General features: G+C 40.5%; 3 protein-coding genes across 4 annotated transcripts; 1 reads left to right on the top strand and 2 right to left on the bottom strand.

Annotated features, from left to right (window-relative positions):
• Positions 1-3,013: 3,013 nt before the first annotated feature.
• Positions 3,014-8,258, bottom strand: LOC103979269 (NADH dehydrogenase [ubiquinone] 1 beta subcomplex subunit 9). Its single transcript, XM_009395350.3, has 5 exons — positions 8,093-8,258; positions 7,476-7,517; positions 5,030-5,111; positions 4,618-4,673; positions 3,014-3,248 (listed from the first exon to the last, which is right to left on the bottom strand). Exons 1-5 carry the CDS (start codon positions 8,225-8,227, stop codon positions 3,210-3,212), a joined length of 354 nt encoding a protein of 117 aa, XP_009393625.2. The 5' UTR covers positions 8,228-8,258; the 3' UTR covers positions 3,014-3,209.
• Positions 8,259-8,537: 279 nt separating this feature from the next.
• On the top strand, positions 8,538-14,293 carry LOC135610634 (protein ACCUMULATION AND REPLICATION OF CHLOROPLASTS 6, chloroplastic-like). The gene is made up of 7 exons (XM_065105402.1): positions 8,538-8,912; positions 8,992-9,222; positions 9,325-9,549; positions 10,443-10,703; positions 10,798-11,761; positions 13,218-13,342; positions 13,820-14,293. Exons 1-7 carry the CDS (start codon positions 8,613-8,615, stop codon positions 14,108-14,110), a joined length of 2,397 nt encoding a protein of 798 aa, XP_064961474.1. The 5' UTR covers positions 8,538-8,612; the 3' UTR covers positions 14,111-14,293.
• Positions 14,294-14,866: 573 nt separating this feature from the next.
• On the bottom strand, positions 14,867-19,769 carry LOC103979287 (kinesin-like protein KIN-7F). Of its 2 annotated transcripts, none has more exons than XM_009395371.3 (13): positions 19,157-19,769; positions 18,723-18,812; positions 18,545-18,645; positions 18,361-18,474; positions 18,200-18,281; positions 18,060-18,127; positions 17,903-17,971; positions 17,676-17,800; positions 17,242-17,575; positions 17,042-17,146; positions 16,115-16,960; positions 15,507-15,811; positions 14,867-15,414 (listed from the first exon to the last, which is right to left on the bottom strand). In XM_009395371.3, exons 1-13 carry the CDS (start codon positions 19,371-19,373, stop codon positions 15,096-15,098), a joined length of 2,775 nt encoding a protein of 924 aa, XP_009393646.2. In that variant the 5' UTR covers positions 19,374-19,769; the 3' UTR covers positions 14,867-15,095. The 2 variants fall into 2 exon arrangements, with proteins under 2 accessions (XP_009393646.2, XP_064961473.1); XM_065105401.1 differs by lacking the exon at positions 19,157-19,769 and adding an exon at positions 18,987-19,027.
• Between the last annotated feature and the right edge of the window lie 2,873 nt (positions 19,770-22,642).

Here is a 22,642-nt window from a genome sequence, read left to right as displayed (position 1 = left end):
CGGAATCACCACCGGCATCAGCGTGACGACCAGCATGAGCAGCCACACCACGTAGGCGGCGAGGAGGTGCACTTCAGAGGTTGCCTCTTTCCCAGCCACCGCGAGAGCCTGAAGGAGCTTGCCGGAGATGAACAGAAAGAGGAGGAAACCGAACCGTCTGGGAATGTATGGGAGTCGTCCGACGTTGCGTAGCGCTCCCCTTGCACGAACGACGACGGGAGGGATCAGCAGGGCCACCCTCCCCTCAAGCGGCGGCCTCGGAATCACCACCGGCATCAGCGTGACGACCAGCATGAGCAGCCACACCACGTAGGCGGCGAGGAGGTGCACTTCAGAGGTTGCCTCTTTCCCAGCCACCGCGAGAGCCCGAAGGAGCTTGCCGGAGATGAACAGAAAGAGGAGGAAACCGGACCGTATGGGAATGTATGGGAGTCGTCCGACGTTGCGCAGCGCTGCCCCGACGGGCGGCATGGGAGTCGCTACCGGAAGCAGTGTGACGACCAGTAGGAGCAGGCACAACTCGTAGGCGGCGAGGAGGTGCATCACTGAGCCTGCCCTGCCCCCGTCGGAGGAAACCTGATCGGTGAGACTGATGGGGACTTGGCCGTCTTGTCGCCGTACCAGCTGGAATTCAGTTTATCCTTACAGGGTAAGCAAAGGATGGCAAGAAAGACGTCGGCGCGGTTGAGGTAAGACGCGATGGCATTTATAGAAGGGGATTCCGGGAAGCTTCTCGGAAGGTGGGAAACGGCGTGCTGTCGCGTCACTGACGTCGTCACGCCTTAGCAACGTTGACGTCGAAGTTGAGCATCGCGTTCCGTTGACCAGCTAAAAGAAACAATTTTCCCGTGTCCAAAGTTCCCAGCTTTCGTCCTGCTGAAGTCAAACATGTCAGTCTCGTATGGCCAACAACTAAAACACATTGGGATGATGCGGCAGTCAACAAATGCGTCAATTAGGAGATCGATTTTGTCCCGTGGAGTTAATCACGTCATATAAATGGGAAGCTGTTCTAATCAAATCCAATATATATAATATCGTCTTTCAATTTTCACCGATATGAACTATTTATTACTCATCTTTCAATTTTTTATTTTTTATAGCTCTGACATATATATAATATTTCCTAATAGAATCGCTTGAAAAAATTCATTTGAAATGGGGTGATCTCAATCTCAATAAATTGGTTCATACAGATAAAGATGAAAATAATTTTTTTACGATTCCAAGATTCCGTTTGCAAATTTCTTCCATGGATTGAATAGTCTAATCCACAATTGGCTACGAATGCAGTGTGAAAACATTTGTTGTCAGCAGTCTGATAAGGATTGAGCGCAAGAGAGTAGAGAGAGAGAGAGAGAGAGAGAGAGGTTTGTCTTTTTAAGCTTATTATTCCTAACCTAATCCTTTTTTTTAATATTAACAATCCCTTGCTATCGATATTTAAAATAAAAAAATATTTATATTTTATGATTATTTATAAATAGTATTGATAATTGCTATTGACAAAAGCACCGAGGAAGAAGAGAGGAAAAAAAAAGGATATTTATGTTTATTTATAAAGAAATAATTTAAAAATATTAAAAGTTTAAATAATAGTATAAATAGTAAAATATATATTACAAATAATGTATTTTTTTAAAGAAAATGTCCACTAAATTTCATTGTTCATAGTAAAATAGAACATATTTTTTTAATTTTTTTATCTCTCCCACGACCCATCATTTTATCCATTCAATGTTAATGTCATGGACGCCTCCTCCGTCGTTTGCATCTGTAGCTCTATCGGCCTCAGAGTCATCATCGGAAGTAGCGTGATAACCAATGAGCAGCCGCACCACTTAGGCAACGAGGAGGTGCACTTCAGAGGATGCCTCTTCCCCAACCATTGTGACCTCAACGAGTGCCTGAATAAGCTTGTCGGAGAAGAACACCAAGAGGAGGAATCCAACCCGCATGGGAATGTATGGGAGTCATCCGATGTTACTCAACGTTGCTCCTACATAAATGATGACAAGCGAGGTCAACAGGGCCACCCTACCCCACGAGCGAAGGCCTCGGACCGAAAGCAACGTGAATAAGATTAGATTTATCCTTAAAATAGGATACGGAGTGAGTAAGCATATTATTTTTTTTAATAATAATTATATTATCATGTATGTTGCTATTATTTTAATAATAATAATTTTAATAATAATAACATAGTTGATTCACTATCGAAGGTACAGATTTATCCTTATCTTCTTGACGTAGGAATACTGATGTGACGACCCTGATAGAGAAACAGGGATTTGCTCGATTGTAAGATCCTCCTTTGACTATCACGTCGTCTTTAAGATCTTACACAATAGCTCGATGCTGAGGGGTTTCTAGACGAGGGAAGCAAAAGACTAATTTCATTTACGTTAGCCGATACGTCAAACGCATTAACGAAAGTATGTCCTGTGCGACGAAAAAATTAATGTGAAAAAGGCTAAGGCGTACTATCACGGATGGTTCATGATGTTCATAGTTTTATGACATCTTTATTGTCATTTAGTAGGTGATAGAGGGAGCGAATCTGTCGCTCTCACTATCCAAAATGAAAGCTCGACTCTGTTTTGACTAACTGCGAAAGGGTTTCAATTTTTTAATTATAATTATATATATATACACATTCCAAGCTAATCAGTTTGATTCTATGAATCAATTTAATTCAATTAACGAAACCAAAATCTTACTGTCTAACAGCCAATCAAATGCAAAATTTTCATGTCGCATTAACAGAGAAAAATGAGTAACATCCAATAAGAATATACATTTATACTATGCTGAATCAGTTATATTTTTTAAATTAAAATTGATTTGATTCGGTTAAAAAAAAAAAATCCTCTTAAATGGAAACTGTTTATAATCTTAAAAATCAAACTATTGATGAACCGAATCCGACCAAATGGGTTCGGTTCGATTCGATTTGTTTTGCATACTTGAAATAATAATAAGCCAACAAAATGTTCCTCTGATTCCGAGGGAATTGCAAATATCAAACGCTTGTATGAAGTCATTAAGAAAGTGTATTAGAGCAAAACAATGTTGATAACACCAGTTTAATTAACGGAAGAAGTTTTCTGGTGTCTTTATGCAGTCCACTACTCGAGAAAACAAGCATTACACCAACTGTTCTGCTTTATTGGAAGCTCATGATGGATCTTTGCCGTAAATCTCTAATTTCAGTCATCCTCTTTGCCAAAGTCGTAGACAATCTCAATCTGCAAATGAGATATTTTACCCATGTTAAAAGGAATATTATCAAAAGTTAATGGCAATAGCATGCTAGAATAATTATGAAGCAGCAAACAGGTCAGGACACAGTCAAGTTCGTGTTTAGAACGAAATACTGCATAATGAAAAGAATTTGTAGGTATGTTTATGAAATACAGCATAATGAAAAGAATTTGTATGTATGATTCCGAAATACTGCATAGTGAAAAGAATTTGTAGGTATGTTTATGAAATACAGCATAATGAAAAGAATTTGTATGTATGATTCCGAAATACTGCATAGTGAAAAGAATTTGTATGCATGTTTATGAAATACTGCATAATGAAAAGAATTTGTATGTATGTTCTTAAAACTAGGATGTACCAATATAGGATTCTGCTGGATACACATGCAAGTTCAAATATGAAAGCACAAGTATACTTCTGCAACAGAACATGCGTCTGACATTTTGCATTTGAGTGCAGAATGGAAAATTGGTTGCCAATTCGAATACAAAGATGGAAGTGCAGAAATGCAGAATACAACCACTGAATTTTGTTCTTTTCTTTTTTTACTGTATCGGTCTCTAGCAAGGCTCACTGTTTCAGGTGCTGGACCCGTCTCAGCGATCTGTCGGATCGGTAAGTACCGGTCAATACTGGTGCACCGATACATGGTACGCTAGTATGTACCAATATTTCAGCGGGGAAGAAAAAGAGAGAGAAAAGGAAGGGCCGGTGGAGGAACAAAGGAGGAGAAATATAGGAGGAATGAAGAATGAAGAAAAGGAAACAGCGGAGGAGGAAGAAGGAAAAAGAAGAAAGAAGAGGAGAAGAAATGACGACGACATACCCGAGAATTAGTGGCAGCAACGAAGCAACAATGATGAGGCAGCGACATCGTACGCGAGCCCTCTTCTAGCGTTCGCAAAACCTTATTTGTTCTTTTTTTCTTTTTTTAATGCTGAGTTCGATAGGGCCCCACCACTTTTTTTTTTTTCATATTTTTATTATTTTAATCGGATCACCCGAAATGGGGGTAGTTCGCATATCGGCTCACGCTTGGACTGGTATGTACCACCCATATCGACTGTTTTGAGCGGTATAGCTGTCCTTGGGCTCTAGTTTATAGTCTCTACATCTTAACCCGTAAACTCACGTTAACTTAACGATTCAGCTATTGGTGAGATACTACCAAGTCTATTCCAAATACATCCTTCATCGTGTCAATACAAAGCATTGATACTTGAGATAAAATCTATTCACTGATTTTTGACTTAAATGTCAAGATATGCAACCATTTGTTCAACCAGAATACTAAGCAAAGTCCAATAGAACAAGAAGGAGACAACCAAGTGAAACAATGCTATCTCTTACCCCAGCTGGTGGAGGAAGATTTCTGGAGAATTTGGAGCCACCAGGAGCCCAAGGAACTGAAAATTAAGAAAATAGAGCATGAAAAGAATCACCATAGTTCATGTACCAAATAATAATTTGCAAAGCAAAAATCTGAAATTCATGGGGTGACTAAAAAATAAGCCCAAATCTTTTGTTATCCAAGAATGAAAGGCAATTTATGATTAAATAGAAACTAGAACAAAATGTTATTGAGGATAGTTATTTCAATTTATTAAAGATAGTTCCACATAAATCCTTTTTTTTCCGTTTATTTAATGCCTTTCTAGTCAGCATAGGAAATTCACACACACACACACATATATAAAATATGGAAGAAGATCAATATCCAGAAAACAGTCATTAAGGTTGGAACTTCTTCAATCACAATTACCAATATATGGATCAGGGTGCTGCAATTTCTCATATTTTGCTTCTCCATCTTGAATAAGCCTATCAATAGTGTCTAGATCCTCCTGTGAAACAACAACATTTATACCTCAGTTTACTTTTTATTTTTATTTTAAAAATTACTAGGCTTTAAGCATAACTATGCATCCAATAAGCACGATTTGTATCAAAATGAGAAACAAATGAAATTAATGGAGATAGCAACAAGCAATCAAAAAGATTTCTATCAGCAAGTCTCATATAACTTGAGAAGATCCGTACATAATAAAGAAAACAGCACAAAAATGTCATCTTTTGGACAAGAAGCAAAGTGAAGCATGTTACACGAAAACAACAAAATGTATAACACTGTAAAGCAAAAAGATGCAATGAGATATTTGCATCCATTTGTGCCCCCAGTGTCAGTACAGAAATTACTACAATCAACACTGAGCAGAAATAAAAAAAGCTACCACTTGACTGCAGAAATGAACTCAAGAACTGTGGCACTGCTGTCCACCTGCACCATCGAGTCACACCTGATGCACCATGTCACTGTGAAGAATTTGCAAGAAAATCAAACACATGTTGGCCTTAATAGTATTAATCTTGATTGTATATGCTTCTCTATAAGACTAGTATGATCTTAATTTGATTTAGTAGTATCGACAAATGCAATGATTACCAAAATTAGTCTGTTTGGTTTCTATTACTTGTTATATTTTTTATCTAATGCTATCTACTTAATTTTAATTGCTTTGGGGTCTGATCCAATTTGCAATTCGTATACATTTTCTAAACCATATTTTTGTTAAAATTTTCATTGACTAATTATAATAAGATTAATGAACAATAAAATCTTGTAATATGATTTAACAATATTATTTTGTAAATACTTTTTATTAAACCTTTGATCTAATCAATTAATTCACTAGTCCAACCATTAACAACAACCTAAGGCTTGGTTGATGGTTACTCCTCTTTCTATTACTATGCATAGAGAGATGAATGAATTCAAAATAAACATACTCTTTCAAGTGTAACTGCAAAAGTAATATTTCTCATTTGCAATTTGGATGACCAAGGCTCAAGTCATACATCAAATATGAAAATAGCTTCCTTACTTGCAAGGTTAAAGATTATGCACACTGACCCTCCTTAGTCTACTGCATTAAACTGCCTTTTTTATGACACAAAAATAATGAATTTCAGTTATGGAACTTTAAGAACAGACTACAAGACTACAAGTTAGAAAGATGCAAAATTTAAAAAAATCAGAAGTCATATTTCATTTTCAAAGAGAGAGAACAAATCATAGCCAGCCTCGTCATTTTCTTCACCGATCCAGACATTTAACCAATATTCTAAATCTTTAGTCTATTAAAACCAACTTGGGTTACCTTAGGCTTTACTCTCCATGAAGTCCCCACACTTACTTTTGGATGGGATAACACTGTAAGGGTCAGATACAATTTCCAAGATACAGCTTTTAGTTTGCAAACCTTCTCTAGGTTATCTATATAATACAGACATTCCTGCCTAGAATGATCTACCAATATGTGAAATGGGCAACCATAAAAAATGATCTAAACCATATAAGAACTAGATGTACTTTATTCCAAGATTCAAATAGACCAAAAAGAGATGGTCCTGTCCATGACATTCAACTCACGCAAAATATTGTGAGGTTCAGTGTAAGCAGCCCTACCCATCTAAGATTAACATAGACTACTATATTCAAATTTTGCTAAAAGTTATCCAATTATACAGTGTACAATTACATGACACTGTTGAATTTCGAGTCATCAAATTACATAACCACAACACCTTGCTGAACCCAAACAATATTAGAAGCACTGATTCGAGAGCTGCACAGTTTGTGATGAAGTATTAGGAATATAAAAGTTCTGTTATTTCAAAACCAAAAAACACCAGGGGCGGTGAAGCTGCTCCACTTCAATAGGGTGTCATTGGTGCAAAATACAGAAATAATATCACAGGCAATGCCATATACAAATGGCCCCACCTAGATCCTGCGATGGGGGAGCCTAACACACTAGGCATTAATCCTACATCAGTTGTATAAAAGACATAATAAAGGAACGCATCTGACACTTATGTAGCAGAATATGTGAATATAACTAACTGTTTCGTAAGATATATGGATTGCATCCGTTTTATTATCAAATATACAAAACTGAAAATGGCACACACTAGTCCAAACTCTAAAGTTTTGGTTAATAGAATTAGATGAGCATTCAAGAAAAGATTAACACAATACCCACAAAAACAATCCAACCCAAGAACAAAGAAATATTTGAAGTTGTTCTGAATAAAATACAGGACTAAATGAAACAGTTATGTTTATGTTATTTAACCATCAATTTAGATAGCCTAAAAAGATAAGACGAACATTCATATGTTAATGCAATAAAAGAAAGAGGGAATACCGCATGTTTGTTGGCTTCAAATTTGTCTCTTAAATCTGATGCCTGTAAAAAAGAACATCATTAGAAAAAGAGGAAAAGACAATATCTCGTGTCATTAACAAGGTAATGTTTCAGTTCATGGGAAAACAAGCACTATGCAACTACAATTTGTTTATAAACTATACAAGAAAAAACTCGATTTTGTAGATCAAGATATAATGTATTCAGAATGATGTCTTTTTGGCCACGACACGCCAAGAAGGTTTTTTAGTTTTATTTTTTTGACTTTTGAAGCGCATTGGTTCGTAAAACCTAATAAACCTATCACAGATAGAACTCATAAAACATCAGACAGATTGATAACCAAATGAGAATGTCCAGACGTCCGAATTTTTGTCACGAGTCTAAAAAACGATTCAACTCGAATCGGTAATCATTCAAAGTGCATGCAGATGCCCGGGCAAAAATCATCAACTCCTAGCTAATTATCAAGCTTAATGCTTTTGCAAATTGAGCACTAAAACGCCAAATTACAGAGTTGACGAGGAAATAAGGCATCGATCTAAGCCCAAAAAGACACAATAGAGGGCCGATCGGATCGAAAAAGAGAGAGGAGGATTAGGGGAAGGAGACGGTACGTGTTGGTAGAAGTGGTGGCGGTTAACGGCCCAGGTGAGGGTGTCCTTGAGGGCCCGCCGGTAGAGCAGCCTCACACGCTCCTTCTGCGCCGCCCGCCGCGCCAGGTAGCCCGCCGCCGCCCCCGCCGCGCTCATCTCTCCCGACGTCTCTTGACCTCCGATCTACTACTGCTATGTGACGGGACCCTCAAATACTACAGAGTGGGAAACGGGGAATCGGAGAAACTTCTTCTACGGCCCGGCCCACTTGGGCTTCTCAAACCAAGTCCGGTCCAACATAATTCAAATAAATGAATGCAAATTACATTTTGAAGTGATTAATTTGATTTTTTGATGAATGTCTCTATTGATATTTATTATTATATTAAATTTATAACTATATATATATATATTTATATATCCAAAAATCCATTATTTAAAAAGAATAAAACAAAGATCTCTCGCTTTAAGCAAACTGCGACGATCTCTCCTCCGCAGGCCGCAAGACTCTGTGTGACGCCTCCCCTTCTCCTTCCTTCTTATGGAGACACTGAACTACTTTGGCTTCGCGTGCCTCCGCCTCCCGCCGCTCCTCTTTCGCAGAAGCCCCTCCTCTTCCTCCTTCTCCAAGTCGGCGCCCTTCCTCCGTTCCAAGAACACCGTCGTCTGCCGCTCGAGCAAATGGGCAGACCGCCTTCTCGGCGACTTCCATTTCCCCACCGCCACCGCCATCGAGAACCCTTCTGCTCACTCTCCCGACCCCTCCCTCCTCGCCCTCCTCCCTCCCCCTCCCCTTCCCTCCGCCGACCGCTCCCTCCCCCTCCCCATCGACTTTTATCAGGTCCCCGCCGCCTCCTCCAAATGCCATCTCTTTCTCTCTCTCTGTGGTCGCTTATCGAGGCCATCTGTATGGATTGCAGGTTCTTGGAGCCGAGACCCACCTCTTGGGCGACGGCATTCGGCGGGCTTTCGAAGCTAGGGTTTCGAAGCCCCCTCAGTATGGCTACAGCCAAGATACCCTCATTGGCCGCCGCCAGATCCTCCAGGCTGCTTTTGACACCCTCTTCGACCCTAGCTCCCGCGAGGACTACAACCGCAGCATCGTAGAGGACCCTGATTCCACCATCACCACCTACGTCCCCTGGGACAAGGTATATCTTCACGTCGGGCGAGGTCATTGTTCTTTGTTTAGCTTGATTCTTCCTGCCTTGCCTTGGTTCAGTCTTTGAGCAAGTAAGTGCCGTTTTGATTAGGTTCCCGGTGCTCTCTGTGTGTTACAAGAGGCCGGAGAGACAGAATTGGTACTGCAAGTGGGAAAGAGTTTGCTGCTCGAGCGTCTTCCGAAGGCTTTCAAGCAAGATGTGGTGCTTGCCATGGTGCTGGCGTATGTCGACCTCTCTAGGGATGTGATGGCCCTGAACCCACCAGACTTTGTCAGCTGCTGCGAAGTTCTTGAGAGGGCTCTGAAGCTCCTGCAGGTGAAAAACCAAAAGCATCTTTCTCTCAACATATCTTGTTCTATGTTATTTATTAGGTTAAATTCCAAATCGAACAAGGTATAAGTCACATGAATTTTACAGTTTAATCTTGTCTAATTTTAAGTGTTTGTCGTGAAACATTCAAGGTTCTAAGCTTTCTCAAATAGAAAAATATTCTTCATATATTTGGTCCTGATTTTTGCAAATGTAATATCAAAATGAAACCTTATTGTCTATCTGCATGACTTTCAATTTGGAAAGTTTTTTCTGCACATACTGATATACCATTTTTTTAAAAAATCTTTTCACTGATTTCACATATCCTGGTTCATCATTTTGAATGGAAAAGAACTGATTTCTTATGGAGTTCTCGTCTTTTTAGTGATTTGAGTAACTATAAGGTGGCTTTGGTTTTCCAAACTAAGTTATCTAAAAAATAATATTGAAATGAAGACTGTATGTATGGTTTTCATAGCCTTTACTTATACGAGGAGAAAATCTACTTCAAGATATCAACTCAGGAGATGTATTCTTTAGCTCATTCCATTCCGTGATTGCAATTGCTTTGCGTCCATCATTGTGCCTCTCTTGCTCTTTTCAGTTATGTCATATCCAGCACTAAATTTAGCATATGGTGGAGTGCTATTTGTTTTTCTGGTTTAGATTATTATATTATATAACATATGAGGAAATGGGTACCTTGGTCCTCCCTCTTTTGTTCTTTTCATATCAGGAATATGAGCAAAAATAACCAAAAAAGAAGAAAAAAGAGAAAAGGAGCCGACTGATGTGAATTTCTCAAGAACATAATGCTCTGGAAGATGGGATGTCTGCTTGTTCAATGTTGTTTGGGATCACCATTCATGATACCATATGAAAATTGTTTTACACAGGAGGAAGGAGCAAGCAATCTTGCACCACATCTGTTGGCACAGATTGATGAGACATTAGAAGAGATCACTCCTCGATGTGTTCTGGAGCTTCTAGCATTGCCTCTTGATTCAGATCACCGAATTAAAAGAGAGGAGGGTCTTCATGGTGTGCGCAATATATTATGGGCTGTTGGTAGGGGAGGTGCTGCTGCTATTGGTGGAGGATTTACTCGGGAATCCTTCATGAATCAGACATATATACGCATGACAGCAGCTGAGCAGGTCTGTGTACAATCCTTAGAGAAGTGTCCTATTGGATACTAAAGAATACCTACTGCTGACAGATACTTGCATTTTTTTTTGTCTTCACGTGAAGGTAGATTTATTTGCTGCAAGACCAAGCGATGTGCCAGCAGAAGACTTCGAGGTATATGGGTTTGCACTTGCATTGGTTGCACAAGCCTTTGTGGGTAAAAGACCCCAGCTTATCAGAACTGCAGACAATCTTTTTCAACAACTTCAGCAGACCATCCTCACTCCATTAGGTACATTTTCAGAGTATGCTGCCAAGGCTGACTGTGAGATTCCCTTTGCGCTTGAAAGGGGGCTCTGTTCACTGCTTCTGGGAGACGTTGATGAGTGTCGCATGTGGTTGGGCATAGAGAGTGATAATTCACCCTACAGAGACCCAGATATCGTGGAATTTGTCATGGATAACTCTAATATCGACAAAGATAATGATGTTCTTCCTGGGCTTTGCAAACTACTGGAGACTTGGCTAAGGGAGGTGGTTTTTCCCAGGTTTAGAGATACTCGTGATATTTATTTTAAACTAGGGGATTATTATGATGATCCCATGGTTCTTAAATATCTTGAACGGATGGAAAGTGATCATGGTTCACCTTTAGCTGCAGCTGCTGCCATAGTGAAAATTGGGGCTGAGGAGGCTACAGCTGCACTAGGCAGTGTTAAGTCAAGTGTACTTCAGGCTTTGCAGAAGGTTTTTCCACTGACAAACAAGGAAGAAAGGCTGAGTTCAGAGGAATACAGGGATGGAACTGATATTGTCCCTGATTTACACATGCAGGAGACTGTCGTAAAAATTGATCAAGATAAGTCAGGTTCTCATGTTGAGGTTTCTAAAAAGTCTGATCCTGAAGATTCTTATGAGCAGGACTTGACAAATGAAATAAAAATTGCTGTTATGAAGATTATGTCTGCTGGAATGGTGGTTGGAGTACTGACTATGATAGGGATCAAGTGTTTACCTGGAAGAAACAGTTTGCTTGTTATGGGGAAGGAAACAGGTTCAGCAACAGCTGCCAATTTCACTAATATTGGTAATAACCCAGACTATCAATTTTTTAGTTAATAATAGAGCCGAAGGCTAAGTTACAGATAGAATTGTTAGTTTTTTTACAAGTAATGGCATGTAGCATCCTGCTGCTGATTTCAGATCTTAAAAGGAAACTTTAAATCATGCTAGATTTAGACATTTCACTGTCAACATGGTTTGGACAAAGTTTAGGTTCATCTATGTTTGCAGATATTGCCGTGTAATTTACTACAATAACATCTTTAAACTACTTCATACTTCTGTAACTTCCTCTTTCCATATAGCTATTCTCCTTCTATGTTTTTTTGTAGTTATTTCTGACAAGTACTAGGAGAAACTTGTTGGGTTCAAAGAGTAATTTTCTTCTTTATTGCCTTCTCATATGATGAAATCTGGATGTGATAATTTTTAAGTGAATCTCACGTGTTCTTGATGACAGTTCTTTTTCGTGTTCTTTGGAATATGATGCTTAAGAGATTATTGAGTAAATGCAATTATACATGAACTTAATATAAAATATAGTAAGAAAAGGGGAAAATAGGATGGAGTACCATAGTAGTTAACAGGGAACAGAAAGGGAGGCTAGGAGGACTTAAATTTCCAAGGTAGAAACACTGAATTAGTTCATTGTTGATTTGGCTTTGGATGTGTATAAGTTGGTTAAGGTCACCCAATTGCATTTTTAACTTGGTCCATTAGGATAGAATAGCCTGGTTTTGATCCAAACTGAGTTCTAGCTCAAACTTGTCTTGATCATCGATTCTAACTCAGCCAAAAACTGACTGGATTTGATTCCATCTGACTTCACTCGATTTTGGACGTGGTGTTATGACAAAGACAAAACAAGAGTCTAAGAGTCCAAATCAAGCTTTTTTTTGTGAAGTGCTGAATGCTTTATTTGGTTTAGTTGATGGTTATCCTTAATCTTCTTGCATACAAGTGCCTAGGGACCACAATGCTTAAATGGAACTTGAACTATGTCATCCCGAACGATGGTTATCCTTTATTTGCTGGAAGTGGTCTTCTATGTAGTATCCGTTCTGGAAAATCTTCTTGAGGAAGTGGAACTTGAATCAATATTTTTTAGTCTTCTTCTCAAGATATGTGGAACTTTGGTTCTCTAATTATCATTATGTTGAACAATGTTATCCTGTTGCGAGTAGGTACCTTGGACCAAACCTATCATAACCCTAGTCCCATCCTGTACACATGTTTACTTCATGAAGTGGCTAATATCTCAATTTATGTCTTGATTGTGGTCATGCATAACTTCTCTTATTAGCTTTTACGGTGAGTCCTGGCTGTGATATATTTCTTTCAGCAATAGGTTCTTGTCTATAATAGTTTCTTTTACTGAATCTCTAAATAATATTTAAGGTATGGATTTCTTTGATGATATCTCGAGAATTATAAATATATGTTGCAATAATTATTATTTTGGTTATCAAACATGTCTGCAGATGAGAATTTTGTTGAAGAAATACCTAAGATGGATGCAAGGTTTGCCGAGACTTTGGTACATAAGTGGCAAAATGTCAAATCCCGAGCTTTGGGACCAGATCATTCTCTTGCAGAGCTGCCAGAGGTGTGAAATTACTCTTTTTTAAATGTGTTTGATATCTAACAACAGTTTCTAATTTGTCTAGTTGTCAGAGAAATGACCTATTGGTGATATCTCAATTTTTTTATGAAGAAACTTGTATATTGGGATTGTTTAAATGAATATATTTAGGCCATAAAGTTCACCAATCTTCGTACCACATCATCTTTAGGCTCTACTACGTATCCTTTTTAGCTTTGATATGAAGGAAATACAATATTTTATGATATGGCATCATTTGAATTCGTATTGATCAATGAACAAGTATTTGATGGAGATAAATATCTCAGTACAAAAGGGCATTTTGGTTTTAGTTCATCTATATAATAGAATTTTTATTGATTGTCTTTTACACACTTGGTCTTATAGATCCTTGTATGTGTTTAAAATTAGAAAGTGATTGAGATTCTTTTTACCGTATGGAGGGAGCATGACCATAACCACCAAACTCTTGATGGATAGGTTTTGGATGGCCGGATGCTGAAGATATGGACTGATCGGGCTGTAGAGATTGCAAAACATGGTTGGTTTTGGGAGTACACTCTACTAGGTTTAACAATTGACAGTGTTACCCTGTCTGTGGATGGGCGTCGAGCAATGGTGGAGGCGAGGATTGAGGAAGCTGCTCGGTTAACCGATGATACACACCCAGAGCACAATGATTCCTATAGTACCACCTACTCGACCAGGTATGAGATGGTTCATTCCAAATCAGGTTGGAAGATAACAGAAGGATCTGTTCTCCAATCATAAGGGAAGCAGGCTTCTCTGGGTAATGTAAATAATGTGTGTATACCTTTTTCATAGCATTATTGTTTCTTTTTCCCCAGTGTTCCTGTTCCTGTTCATCCGACAAACTTGGAATTTTGACATGAAACTTCTAGTATTCATTGTACCTGAGTTACCAATGAGAAGTTCAGTTCTTGGTCACAGCAACCTAACCTTTTCAAAATAATTTTGTAAGTTTTCAGTGAACATCTAAATGCATGCAGCAGGCAAATAGTAGGTACTGATTGGGCTTGTTAATTCACATGTGGGAGGACTATGGGCATGTGGTGGTCATCCACAACCTAATCTAGAAATTGTTCAGATATGAGCTTCTCAGGATTTGGTTTACTGCTTTTTCTTTGTAGGCATGGAAGAGTCACATTAATGATGAATATTTTCCTTATCAGTTTTTTTTGGCATTATGTAGTCAATTTCAGTGTCAATATAAGATTGCTTCTTTATGATTAATCTTTGTGTTTGGGATATGATTTATTTTTATATAGTGTGATGTTATTCCAGGTGAAGTTATGTTGAAGCCCATAAAATATTATTATTTGAAGATTTTATTATGAGTGAAACTGTCAGAAGGTCTTATTCATTGAGCCATAGCCCCAACATACTGTGTGCTTTGGGAATTCATGAGACCACTGTGTTGGTGATCCAATATTTATGAGACCAGCATCCAACATTCTCATGCACTCATCGCTTGATCTCGAGAGGATTTATCTGAAACTTGATTCCTGTGCTGAAAGGCTAAATAGAAGAAGTACCAAAGATGACAACAATCTAGCTGAAAACTGCTTCAGCCTTCGGTCTTTTATCACACAATACGCAGCATTTCTCTCCTTTGATGCATCGCAAAAACTTACATCACTTCTTTGCGGGCAGAATCGACCAAAATAGTCGCAAGAAAAACAAAGAAAAGGTTTTGCAATTAGTCGTCGTCGTCGTCAAGCCATGGCAGATCTGCTCACATGAGGAGGGACTTGCCGTGCATCCAACCGAAGGATCGCTTGTGGGTCTGCTGCGGCGTGAAGCTGAGCTCGAACATCTCCTTCATGGCGTGCCCTCGCTCCGCGAATCCCGTCAGCTTGGCCACGAGCGATGCGCTCTCTGCTACGTGCTCGAGGTCGGTCGCAGTCCACAGGCGTCGAGCCAGCTGCAGCCTCCTCTGCTTCGAGCTCAGAACAACTCCCCACTTGGCGTAAAGGCTCTCCCTCTCCTCCGGCGACAGCTTCTTCTGCATCTGCTTGCACAGCATCTCTCGCTCCCGACGAAGGCATCTCAAGCTGCCAACAGCAGTTCCACAGTCTCATCGTCTTCCTACTTGAATGCAGGGGGGGGGTCGAATCCAGTAGCGTGAGAACATGATCGATCCTACCTCGAAGCAACCAAGTCGCCGGCATTTCCACGAGAGAAGGTGTTTCGCAGGAAGGACAGCCGTCTGCATTCTACTTCCATGTAGAAGGAGTCGGCTGGATCGCCATCGAAGAGGAGGAAGAAGCAAGTTCTGTGGACCAAGGGAACATCGCAAGCATGCCAGAGCTGGATTATCTCCCGTTGCTTCCTCTCGAATTCCAGCGGCCATCGCGAGGGAGACTCCAAGGAACATAGCACTGCGTCCATGCCTACGTTCTCGATGCTCTTCTCAGCTCCATGGCCTTCCGACAGAACCCCTTGAGCCTCCTGAATCACATCGACAAGAAGCCGTATCAACACGATACTTAGTCATTGGCAGGTATTGACCATCGAACATAGAATTTCTATTCGATTTGTATTCCAATCTAACTTCTTGCAGATACACAACATGGTTATGTAGTTCTGCTTCTGTCTTCGAGGAACATCGAGTTGACAACGAAGAACTGAAGAAAAGGACATCAAGCTTCTAGTTTGCAGGTATTTTGACTTCTGATTAATCTGTAATATCCTAGCAAAAAATGGACAAGAAGTAACTTCATGCACATATCATTAATATGAGAATATGCCCACCTGATCGGAAGGGAGTTGTTTCTGACGATCATCTTCAACCAAGAAAGCGGCATTGACATGGTCATCAACCTCTCCGCGTACAGTTTCGGTTTTGGGCATGTCGCTCGAAGTGACTTCTGCTGAGAGTTTCTCGCTTTCAACATCATAATCCGATGCAGGGAGTCTTCTTTCATCCTCTTCGGGCCTTCCAGGTAACTTTTCTCTGAAGATCTTAGGTGGTGGTGTCTTGTTGTCTCGTTCAACATGTTCAAGCCAAGACAAGATTGAGCCGCTCATCAGACTTGCCTTGCAACTTCTACTTCTGGTTAGTATCAGCTCCCTGGAGCTCATTGTCTTTTGCACTGAATTCAATTCTTGAGGACATGGTTTGACAACGTTCTCGGTTGTCTTTGTTTCGATGTCCATCGATTGCTCTACTGCAGCTCTCAGGTGTGCATCGCCTTCAGATCCTGGAGCTGGATCCCCAAGTCTGTCCTCGTCGGTCAGTGGCAGCAGATCACTCCCGCTTTCGTCATTCAACAAGAGATTGAATTCTTCACTTCTGGTTGTGCTCAAGGCATGTATCTCAACACACCGAACTTCCTTGCAGTGTTCTTCAGTATCATCATTCCCTTGTTGTTGGATCTGTTCGTGCAGAGGAGGACTGCTGATCGACCACCGAGGTGGCTCCATCTTATCGGGAAGCTCGATGTGTCGCTTGCTGTGTTCATTGCTTTCTTTTGATACATCAAATCTCGAGGAGTAGAACTCCGGAATTTGGTATGCGATAGCAGATGCAGCAGAAATCGAAAGTGCATCTTCGCATTCACCGCGTGCGTGGGATGCCGATGACTGACTCGAGTCCTCCTGCACAAAGGAAAAGAACCGAAATTTGGAGAACATAGGCAAAAATCATCAGAGAATCGATGACAATCGAAGGATATGCACCCATTGTCTTGAAGATTGCTCATCCACTACAGCATGGAGCAGATCCTCGAGACGAGACTGAGCAAGATCTCTTTGCTGCATCAGCTCCTTTATTTCCCGTTCCATCTAAAGCAAAGAACAATCGGCGTTTTCATAGATGTTATGGATAGAATCACACATGAGGTAACATTACACAAATGCAATCAAAAGATTCGATAAACCTTCTTGATCTGGGTATCTTTGTCTCTTAAAGCATCAGAATGGTGTGTGCAGGAAGCTGATCCTGGATACCTCAGTTCATGCTCCAATCTTGCAAGTTCTCTTTGCAGATGCTTCACCAGCGCCTTGTCGGACATCACCACATTGACTTGCGCATTGATGACTACTTGTTTTGCGCAGCTCGCAAATAGGAGGGTGTTTCGCGACTGCTCGATGTGGCTGCGTGCAGGGCTCATCGTGCAGATGATGGCAGTTCTTGCATTTCCACCCAAGAAGGGTTGCAGTATGCGTGTCAGCTTGGAATCTCGATATGGTATATGGCCCGTTCTTCCTTTGCTGCTCAAAGAAAGGAGAAGTGATGATCGATGTTACATGATGCACAAAGAAATGGATTCACAACAGGGAATGAGTCCTCGGAAGAAAGCAATTCGACGACCTTAGTTTGCGGATCACAGTTCCCAGGGTGAGCAAGCTTCGGTTGATATGGCAACCTTCTTTTAGCCGATTACCGGCGGAAGATGCTTGAGACGCTCGTTCACTTCCCGCTAAATCAACAAAATTCTATGTCCAGAAAAGAAGCAGCTCAGCCTCCGATCTGTGCCATTTTCATCTCGAAGTACACTGCAGAAAAGAAAGATTCGATCGATGCAAGAACGGACATACCACGGCAGCCAACAGAGTGCTTGAACTACTGTCCCTACCCTTCGACTCCCGAGCAGTGCTCTCGATTGTCTGCAATTGTGGCCAAAATAGACTCGGATAAAATGTTTGATTCTTCTAGACATGTATCAGAAGAGTCTAATCATGATCGAAGCCAAACCAGTCTCAGTATCTGATGCGATCGAGAGCTTGTTTCATTCAGCGACGTCTCTTCGACCTGTCGCTGTTCTGTAGAAGAAAACATGGTGGATTAGCGAGCGTGAAACGGTGAATGGAGTGCGGACATTTGTACCACAACACCTGCACAAGTAGAAAGAAGCTCCCTGAGGTGCCATTGATCCCTTGGAGTTTCCTCTGTGAGTTTCTCCACGACAGTCCCTCTCTAAGCAGCACAAGTAGCAGGTTAGCTTTGGTGTTTCATTCGAACAGATCGATGGGCACTCATGAGTGCACTTCTCTACCTCTGGATCATCAAGAAGCCTGAGAGGGGAACCATCACTGCTCAGCAGATCTCTCACTGCTTCGTTGTATATCTCCATCGCCGAGAACCTCAAGACGAATTCTCTCTCCTCATGCTGCAGAAAGGGAAAGATTAGACGTGCTGCATCTGAGACACCACGAACTCAGGCACTAGAGAGTTGATACCTTCTTGATGTAGTCGTATATGTCTTCCATGGTGTACTCAGTAATGCCGGCCATCGTGTATGTCTTTCCGCTGCTCGTCTGTCCATAGGCAAATATACTTGCTGCAATACGCATACGCAGATGGATCGATGGAGTGAGACGAAGTAGGCGAACGATCCAGCGAGTGTTTTGCGCTCACCATTGATTCCGCTGACAACTGAAAGAGCAACTTCTTTGGCTCCTTCATCGTAGACACGTCTCGTGTTGCAGTCACACCCGAATGCTCTGTCTGATCATCCCCGAGCAGTAGAGAGATGAGGACGGGAAGGTGCGGAAGGTCATAATGCAATGAATCGAAAGTGGATTCTGAATGCAAATTCTAAGATGGTTTCTTGAAATTGCCAAAGGAGAGCAAGAAATTATCCGGCAGAAGATTTCCAAGTTATCGCAGCACAGTTCTCACCTTACTCGAAAAGAAATATAGGGAGGACTCTGTTCTTGACAGAATCTGACACAAACGAGAGGATTCGCCGAGAGAAAACACTCGACAAGATGAGGCATTTATCGTTTTTATGTACCGATTTCAACCCAGATAGCATAAATCTCATCCGAGAGACGAATTGCTACACTCACCGAAGGTGTAAGCTGTCGGAAACACCGATCGCTCCGGGAGGCTGTTCTTGAAGACGACGGTGGTGTCGTCGATGCAGTCCCAATCCGAGGGGTCGCTCTTCTCCATCTCCTTAGCGTTCAGTGGCCTCATCCTCACCGAAACCACTATCCTCTCCTCCTTCGTTCCGCCCTCATCCTTCTCCCATCGGGCCATCTCTTCGCCACCGATCGTCCCCATCTCCACCCTCCCCCCTGCAACTTTCTGACACTAATTCAACATGAAGAACACCCGCGTAAAAAGAAGAGGATGGGAAGGTGCTGTTGAGGTTAGGGAGGAGGTCACAGTGCAGGTAGAAGAGATCGATCTACGGAGTCCCCACGGGTGTCCTGTCGTGATACCGATCGCTCGCTGCATGGACCCTGCTGTCGCACTGATATCGACCAATGAGTAGTTGGCATTCCTTAATGGCTGTGACCGATACATTTAATGAGACCATCGACCAAACCTGTGGTTTCCGTTCTCCACGGTGGTCACCGCCATTGCAGCTGTCTCCGAAAAGAGTTTGACAAAGGGCCTTCTTAGGGAAGCGAGAGAGAGAGAGAGAGAGTGGGTGAGGACTGTAGGGGAATTCATGTACGACGACTCGTTTTATCGAGGAAGATGATAGAACCATAGAGAAGAATGGGCTCCGAAAGAAGAGATACTATCGTCCTCAATCTAATCTATGTATCTTTGTTACATAGAATTAAGAGAGAGAGAGAGAGAGAGAGACTCTGATTTTTTATCCTTATTTGTTTTATTTATTTATTATATTTGTTTTTTACATTTTTTATGTCAAATGATAAGCTTCAATGATAGGCATATTAGATGTATTTATTAAATTAAGATATATATATATATATATGAATATTTAATTTTATTTTTTAAAGGATAAATAAAAAAAGTAGAAACATTGCAATGAATAATTAAAATATGTGTCTAATAAACCAATTAGAATCTTTAAAACTTTTTTTTTTTCATTTTTTCTACAAAATGAAAGTGGAGCAAATTTTGAAAAGAAGGTTAATTTGCTGGAAAAAGAGAGAAAAAAAGATATAATTCAATTAATTTTGAAATTTAAATATAATTATCTAAATCTCTTCCACATTTCTTTTATTATTATTTTTTTTTTTTTTTTTTTGAGGTGTCAGTTTTCTTTGGAAAAAGAAATAAAGAGAAAAGAAAAAGAAAAGTTGCGAAGCACAGAAGATTTGTCGGTGATTGATTGCGGACGAAGCAGTCCGTCGTCGTCGTCGTCGTCGCACGCATTAGTGAGCGAAAGCGATCCCGAAACATGCTCCTCCGACTCCTCCTTGACACCCGGGAAGAAGACCGGCCTCATCATGAAGAAGAACGAGATGATGAGGTGATCGGGCTCGTCGTACGCGATCATGCACCGAGGTGGAATTCCTGTCTCCCCTCTTCCGTCTGCTGATACTGTGAATCCGGAAGAAGGATGGATGTTGAAGACGTTCTCTTCGTCTTTTTTGTTTTCTTTCCTTTTCTTTTACTCTGCTTTTATATCTTTCTCCATTTGACTCCTCAAAAGGAGAGAGAGAGAGAGAGAGAGAGAGAGAGAAATAATATTTATATTAGGATTAGTTAATTATTTAAAAAAAATTAGATTTCATCCTAAAATTCAATAAAATTATTTATCAACTAAGTTATTTTATATCTTTAAAATTTTATTAAATGAGATATGCCATTATTATTGGACTAATGTTTAAGGTGTGACATCGCGAGTATATTTTCATGTATCTAGCACATCAATATCGAATAAAAAAACTAAAAATAAAAATTATAATATTTTAATTAAATAGCTATGGGAGGAGGATTTGGGTTGACGAGGATTTCAATCAAAATCCTAATTAATTTTTTTAATTATAAATTATGACATCATGAAATTATAATCAAGTATATAAGAGTCAGTAATAAATCATTAAGACATAATAAATAACAACATATTCAAAAAATAAATAAAACTGTATAAGAGAGAGAAAATAATATTTTTAATAGCTAACTATTGCATAAATTTAATAGAAATCACATATCACAATTAGCATCATGAGTTTAAGATAAAATATAGAAAAAAAAAAAAACTACATATAGCACGAATAATTGCAACATATTCTTATGATCACTATTTTTGAAGCTTCCACACAAATATAAGTAATAGCTCCGGATTCGCATTCGTTGCTCGAACCCAAAGCTTTGAGGTCGAGAATCGAACACTCGGAGAGAGAAGCATGAGCAGTACAAGAACGAAAAGACTTCTACTCTCTGTAAGTGTTATTTGCTGTTGAACTCGTGTTGGTTACTGGTTGGGATAGAGTGTTTTCTTCGGTAAGCCTACTTCTTTGGAGTGCTGGAGTTTGCTGGTGAAGTGAAGCGGCAGAAATGGGAAGTGCTGCTGCTGCTGCTGATGATGATGATCATCAGCAAATAAGTAATTGGTTTTGTGCAAGATGGCATAGAACAATGGCTTTTTCCTGTCAAAACAATCAAGAATTGTATGGATAGGAAACAAAATTCTTTGGCCGGTGAATAGTAGTATTTTCCGATTGCACCATCGAGCACGTACACGTATAATTCCTTCTCGATGAAAGATAGACGTAGTAGAGATATATGTTTGTTTTTGTTTCATGTAATGAAGAGGCATTGTGTTAGCGAATCCTGGTCGAGGTGTCAGCACGACTCGGTCTAGACCCGAATGCGCAAGGGCATCAGAGTGGGTGGTTGAACGGTAGAAACGTCCGTTGGGTCGGGTCGAGATTGAGAATCATCTCCGAACGTGGTCCTTCTTGTTAATGAGCAGTCCGCTTCGTCGTTGCTGAGTTCTTGCACGTAGGTCGAAGTCGGGAGGAGGTTTTCTCTACTCGACTCATCCGAAGGTCAAGTAAGTGTTGAGTGGAGTTTAGGGAATTCTATCCTCCTCTCTCTGATGCTGATCAGGGAATTGGTTTTTATATTTACGAGCGAGGGTCGATCATACGCAATCTGATGATGGCAGTCGGCTTGTACCTCCATGCGAGCGTCGATCGATCCGCACGGATCTATGCCGCACGGTGTCATTCCAAGCTTTTCGGAGCAGCTCTGTATTGTTCGACATTGTCTCGTACGGTTTCGGACGACGCGATGTCACGCGACACACTATGGCAACGAGGGCGATACCAGAATATACCCTATTACAGTGAAAGCTAGGTAGACAGGGCAGTGCGTGCTTCAAAGAAATTCTCGTCGTGGTTGGGGTGAGAATGTGAAGAATGGAAGGAAGTCCAAGACGCAGCAGCAGCCCTCCCATAAGCAACAACCCAAGACTCCATTAAACTATTCTTCTGATTTCAAAGGTTTGTTGACTCACTCCATTAAACTATTCTTCTGATTTCACTCGAGAAACAGCCTCGTCATCATCAAGACTTGCCTAAACTTTCTTAAGGCAGTAATAGAAGCTGATGATCATTAGCAGC

Source organism: Musa acuminata, chromosome BXJ2-4 (assembly GCF_036884655.1).
Source record: "Musa acuminata AAA Group cultivar baxijiao chromosome BXJ2-4, Cavendish_Baxijiao_AAA, whole genome shotgun sequence".
NCBI classification, from domain to species: domain Eukaryota; kingdom Viridiplantae; phylum Streptophyta; class Magnoliopsida; order Zingiberales; family Musaceae; genus Musa; species Musa acuminata.
Note: the sequence above shows the minus strand (reverse complement) of the source record. Positions and strands in the feature narration are given on the sequence as shown.

Bases quoted from the DNA above. Each gene is read 5' to 3' on its own strand.
- LOC103979287 (XM_009395371.3), bottom strand. From the start codon at position 19,373: ATGGGGACGATCGGTGGCGAAGAGATGGCCCGATGGGAGAAGGATGAG. The intron at 18,128-18,199 runs GTGTTGTGGTAC...TTTCTTCTACAG, and splicing joins GCTTCTTTCTACTTGTGCAG to AACAGCGACAGGTCGAAGAG. The intron at 15,812-16,114 runs GTGGGCATATTC...GATGTGATTCAG, and splicing joins AACAACTCCCTTCCGATCAG to GAGGCTCAAGGGGTTCTGTC.
- LOC103979269 (XM_009395350.3), bottom strand. From the start codon at position 8,227: ATGAGCGCGGCGGGGGCGGCGGCGGGCTACCTGGCGCGGCGGGCGGCG. The intron at 5,112-7,475 runs GTATTCCCTCTT...GTTGTTTCACAG, and splicing joins TTGAAGCCAACAAACATGCG to GAGGATCTAGACACTATTGA. The intron at 4,674-5,029 runs GTAATTGTGATT...CTTAATTTTCAG, and splicing joins GCACCCTGATCCATATATTG to TTCCTTGGGCTCCTGGTGGC.
- LOC135610634 (XM_065105402.1), top strand. From the start codon at position 8,613: ATGGAGACACTGAACTACTTTGGCTTCGCGTGCCTCCGCCTCCCGCCG. The intron at 8,913-8,991 runs GTCCCCGCCGCC...TATGGATTGCAG, and splicing joins TCCCCATCGACTTTTATCAG to GTTCTTGGAGCCGAGACCCA. The intron at 9,223-9,324 runs GTATATCTTCAC...CGTTTTGATTAG, and splicing joins CCTACGTCCCCTGGGACAAG to GTTCCCGGTGCTCTCTGTGT.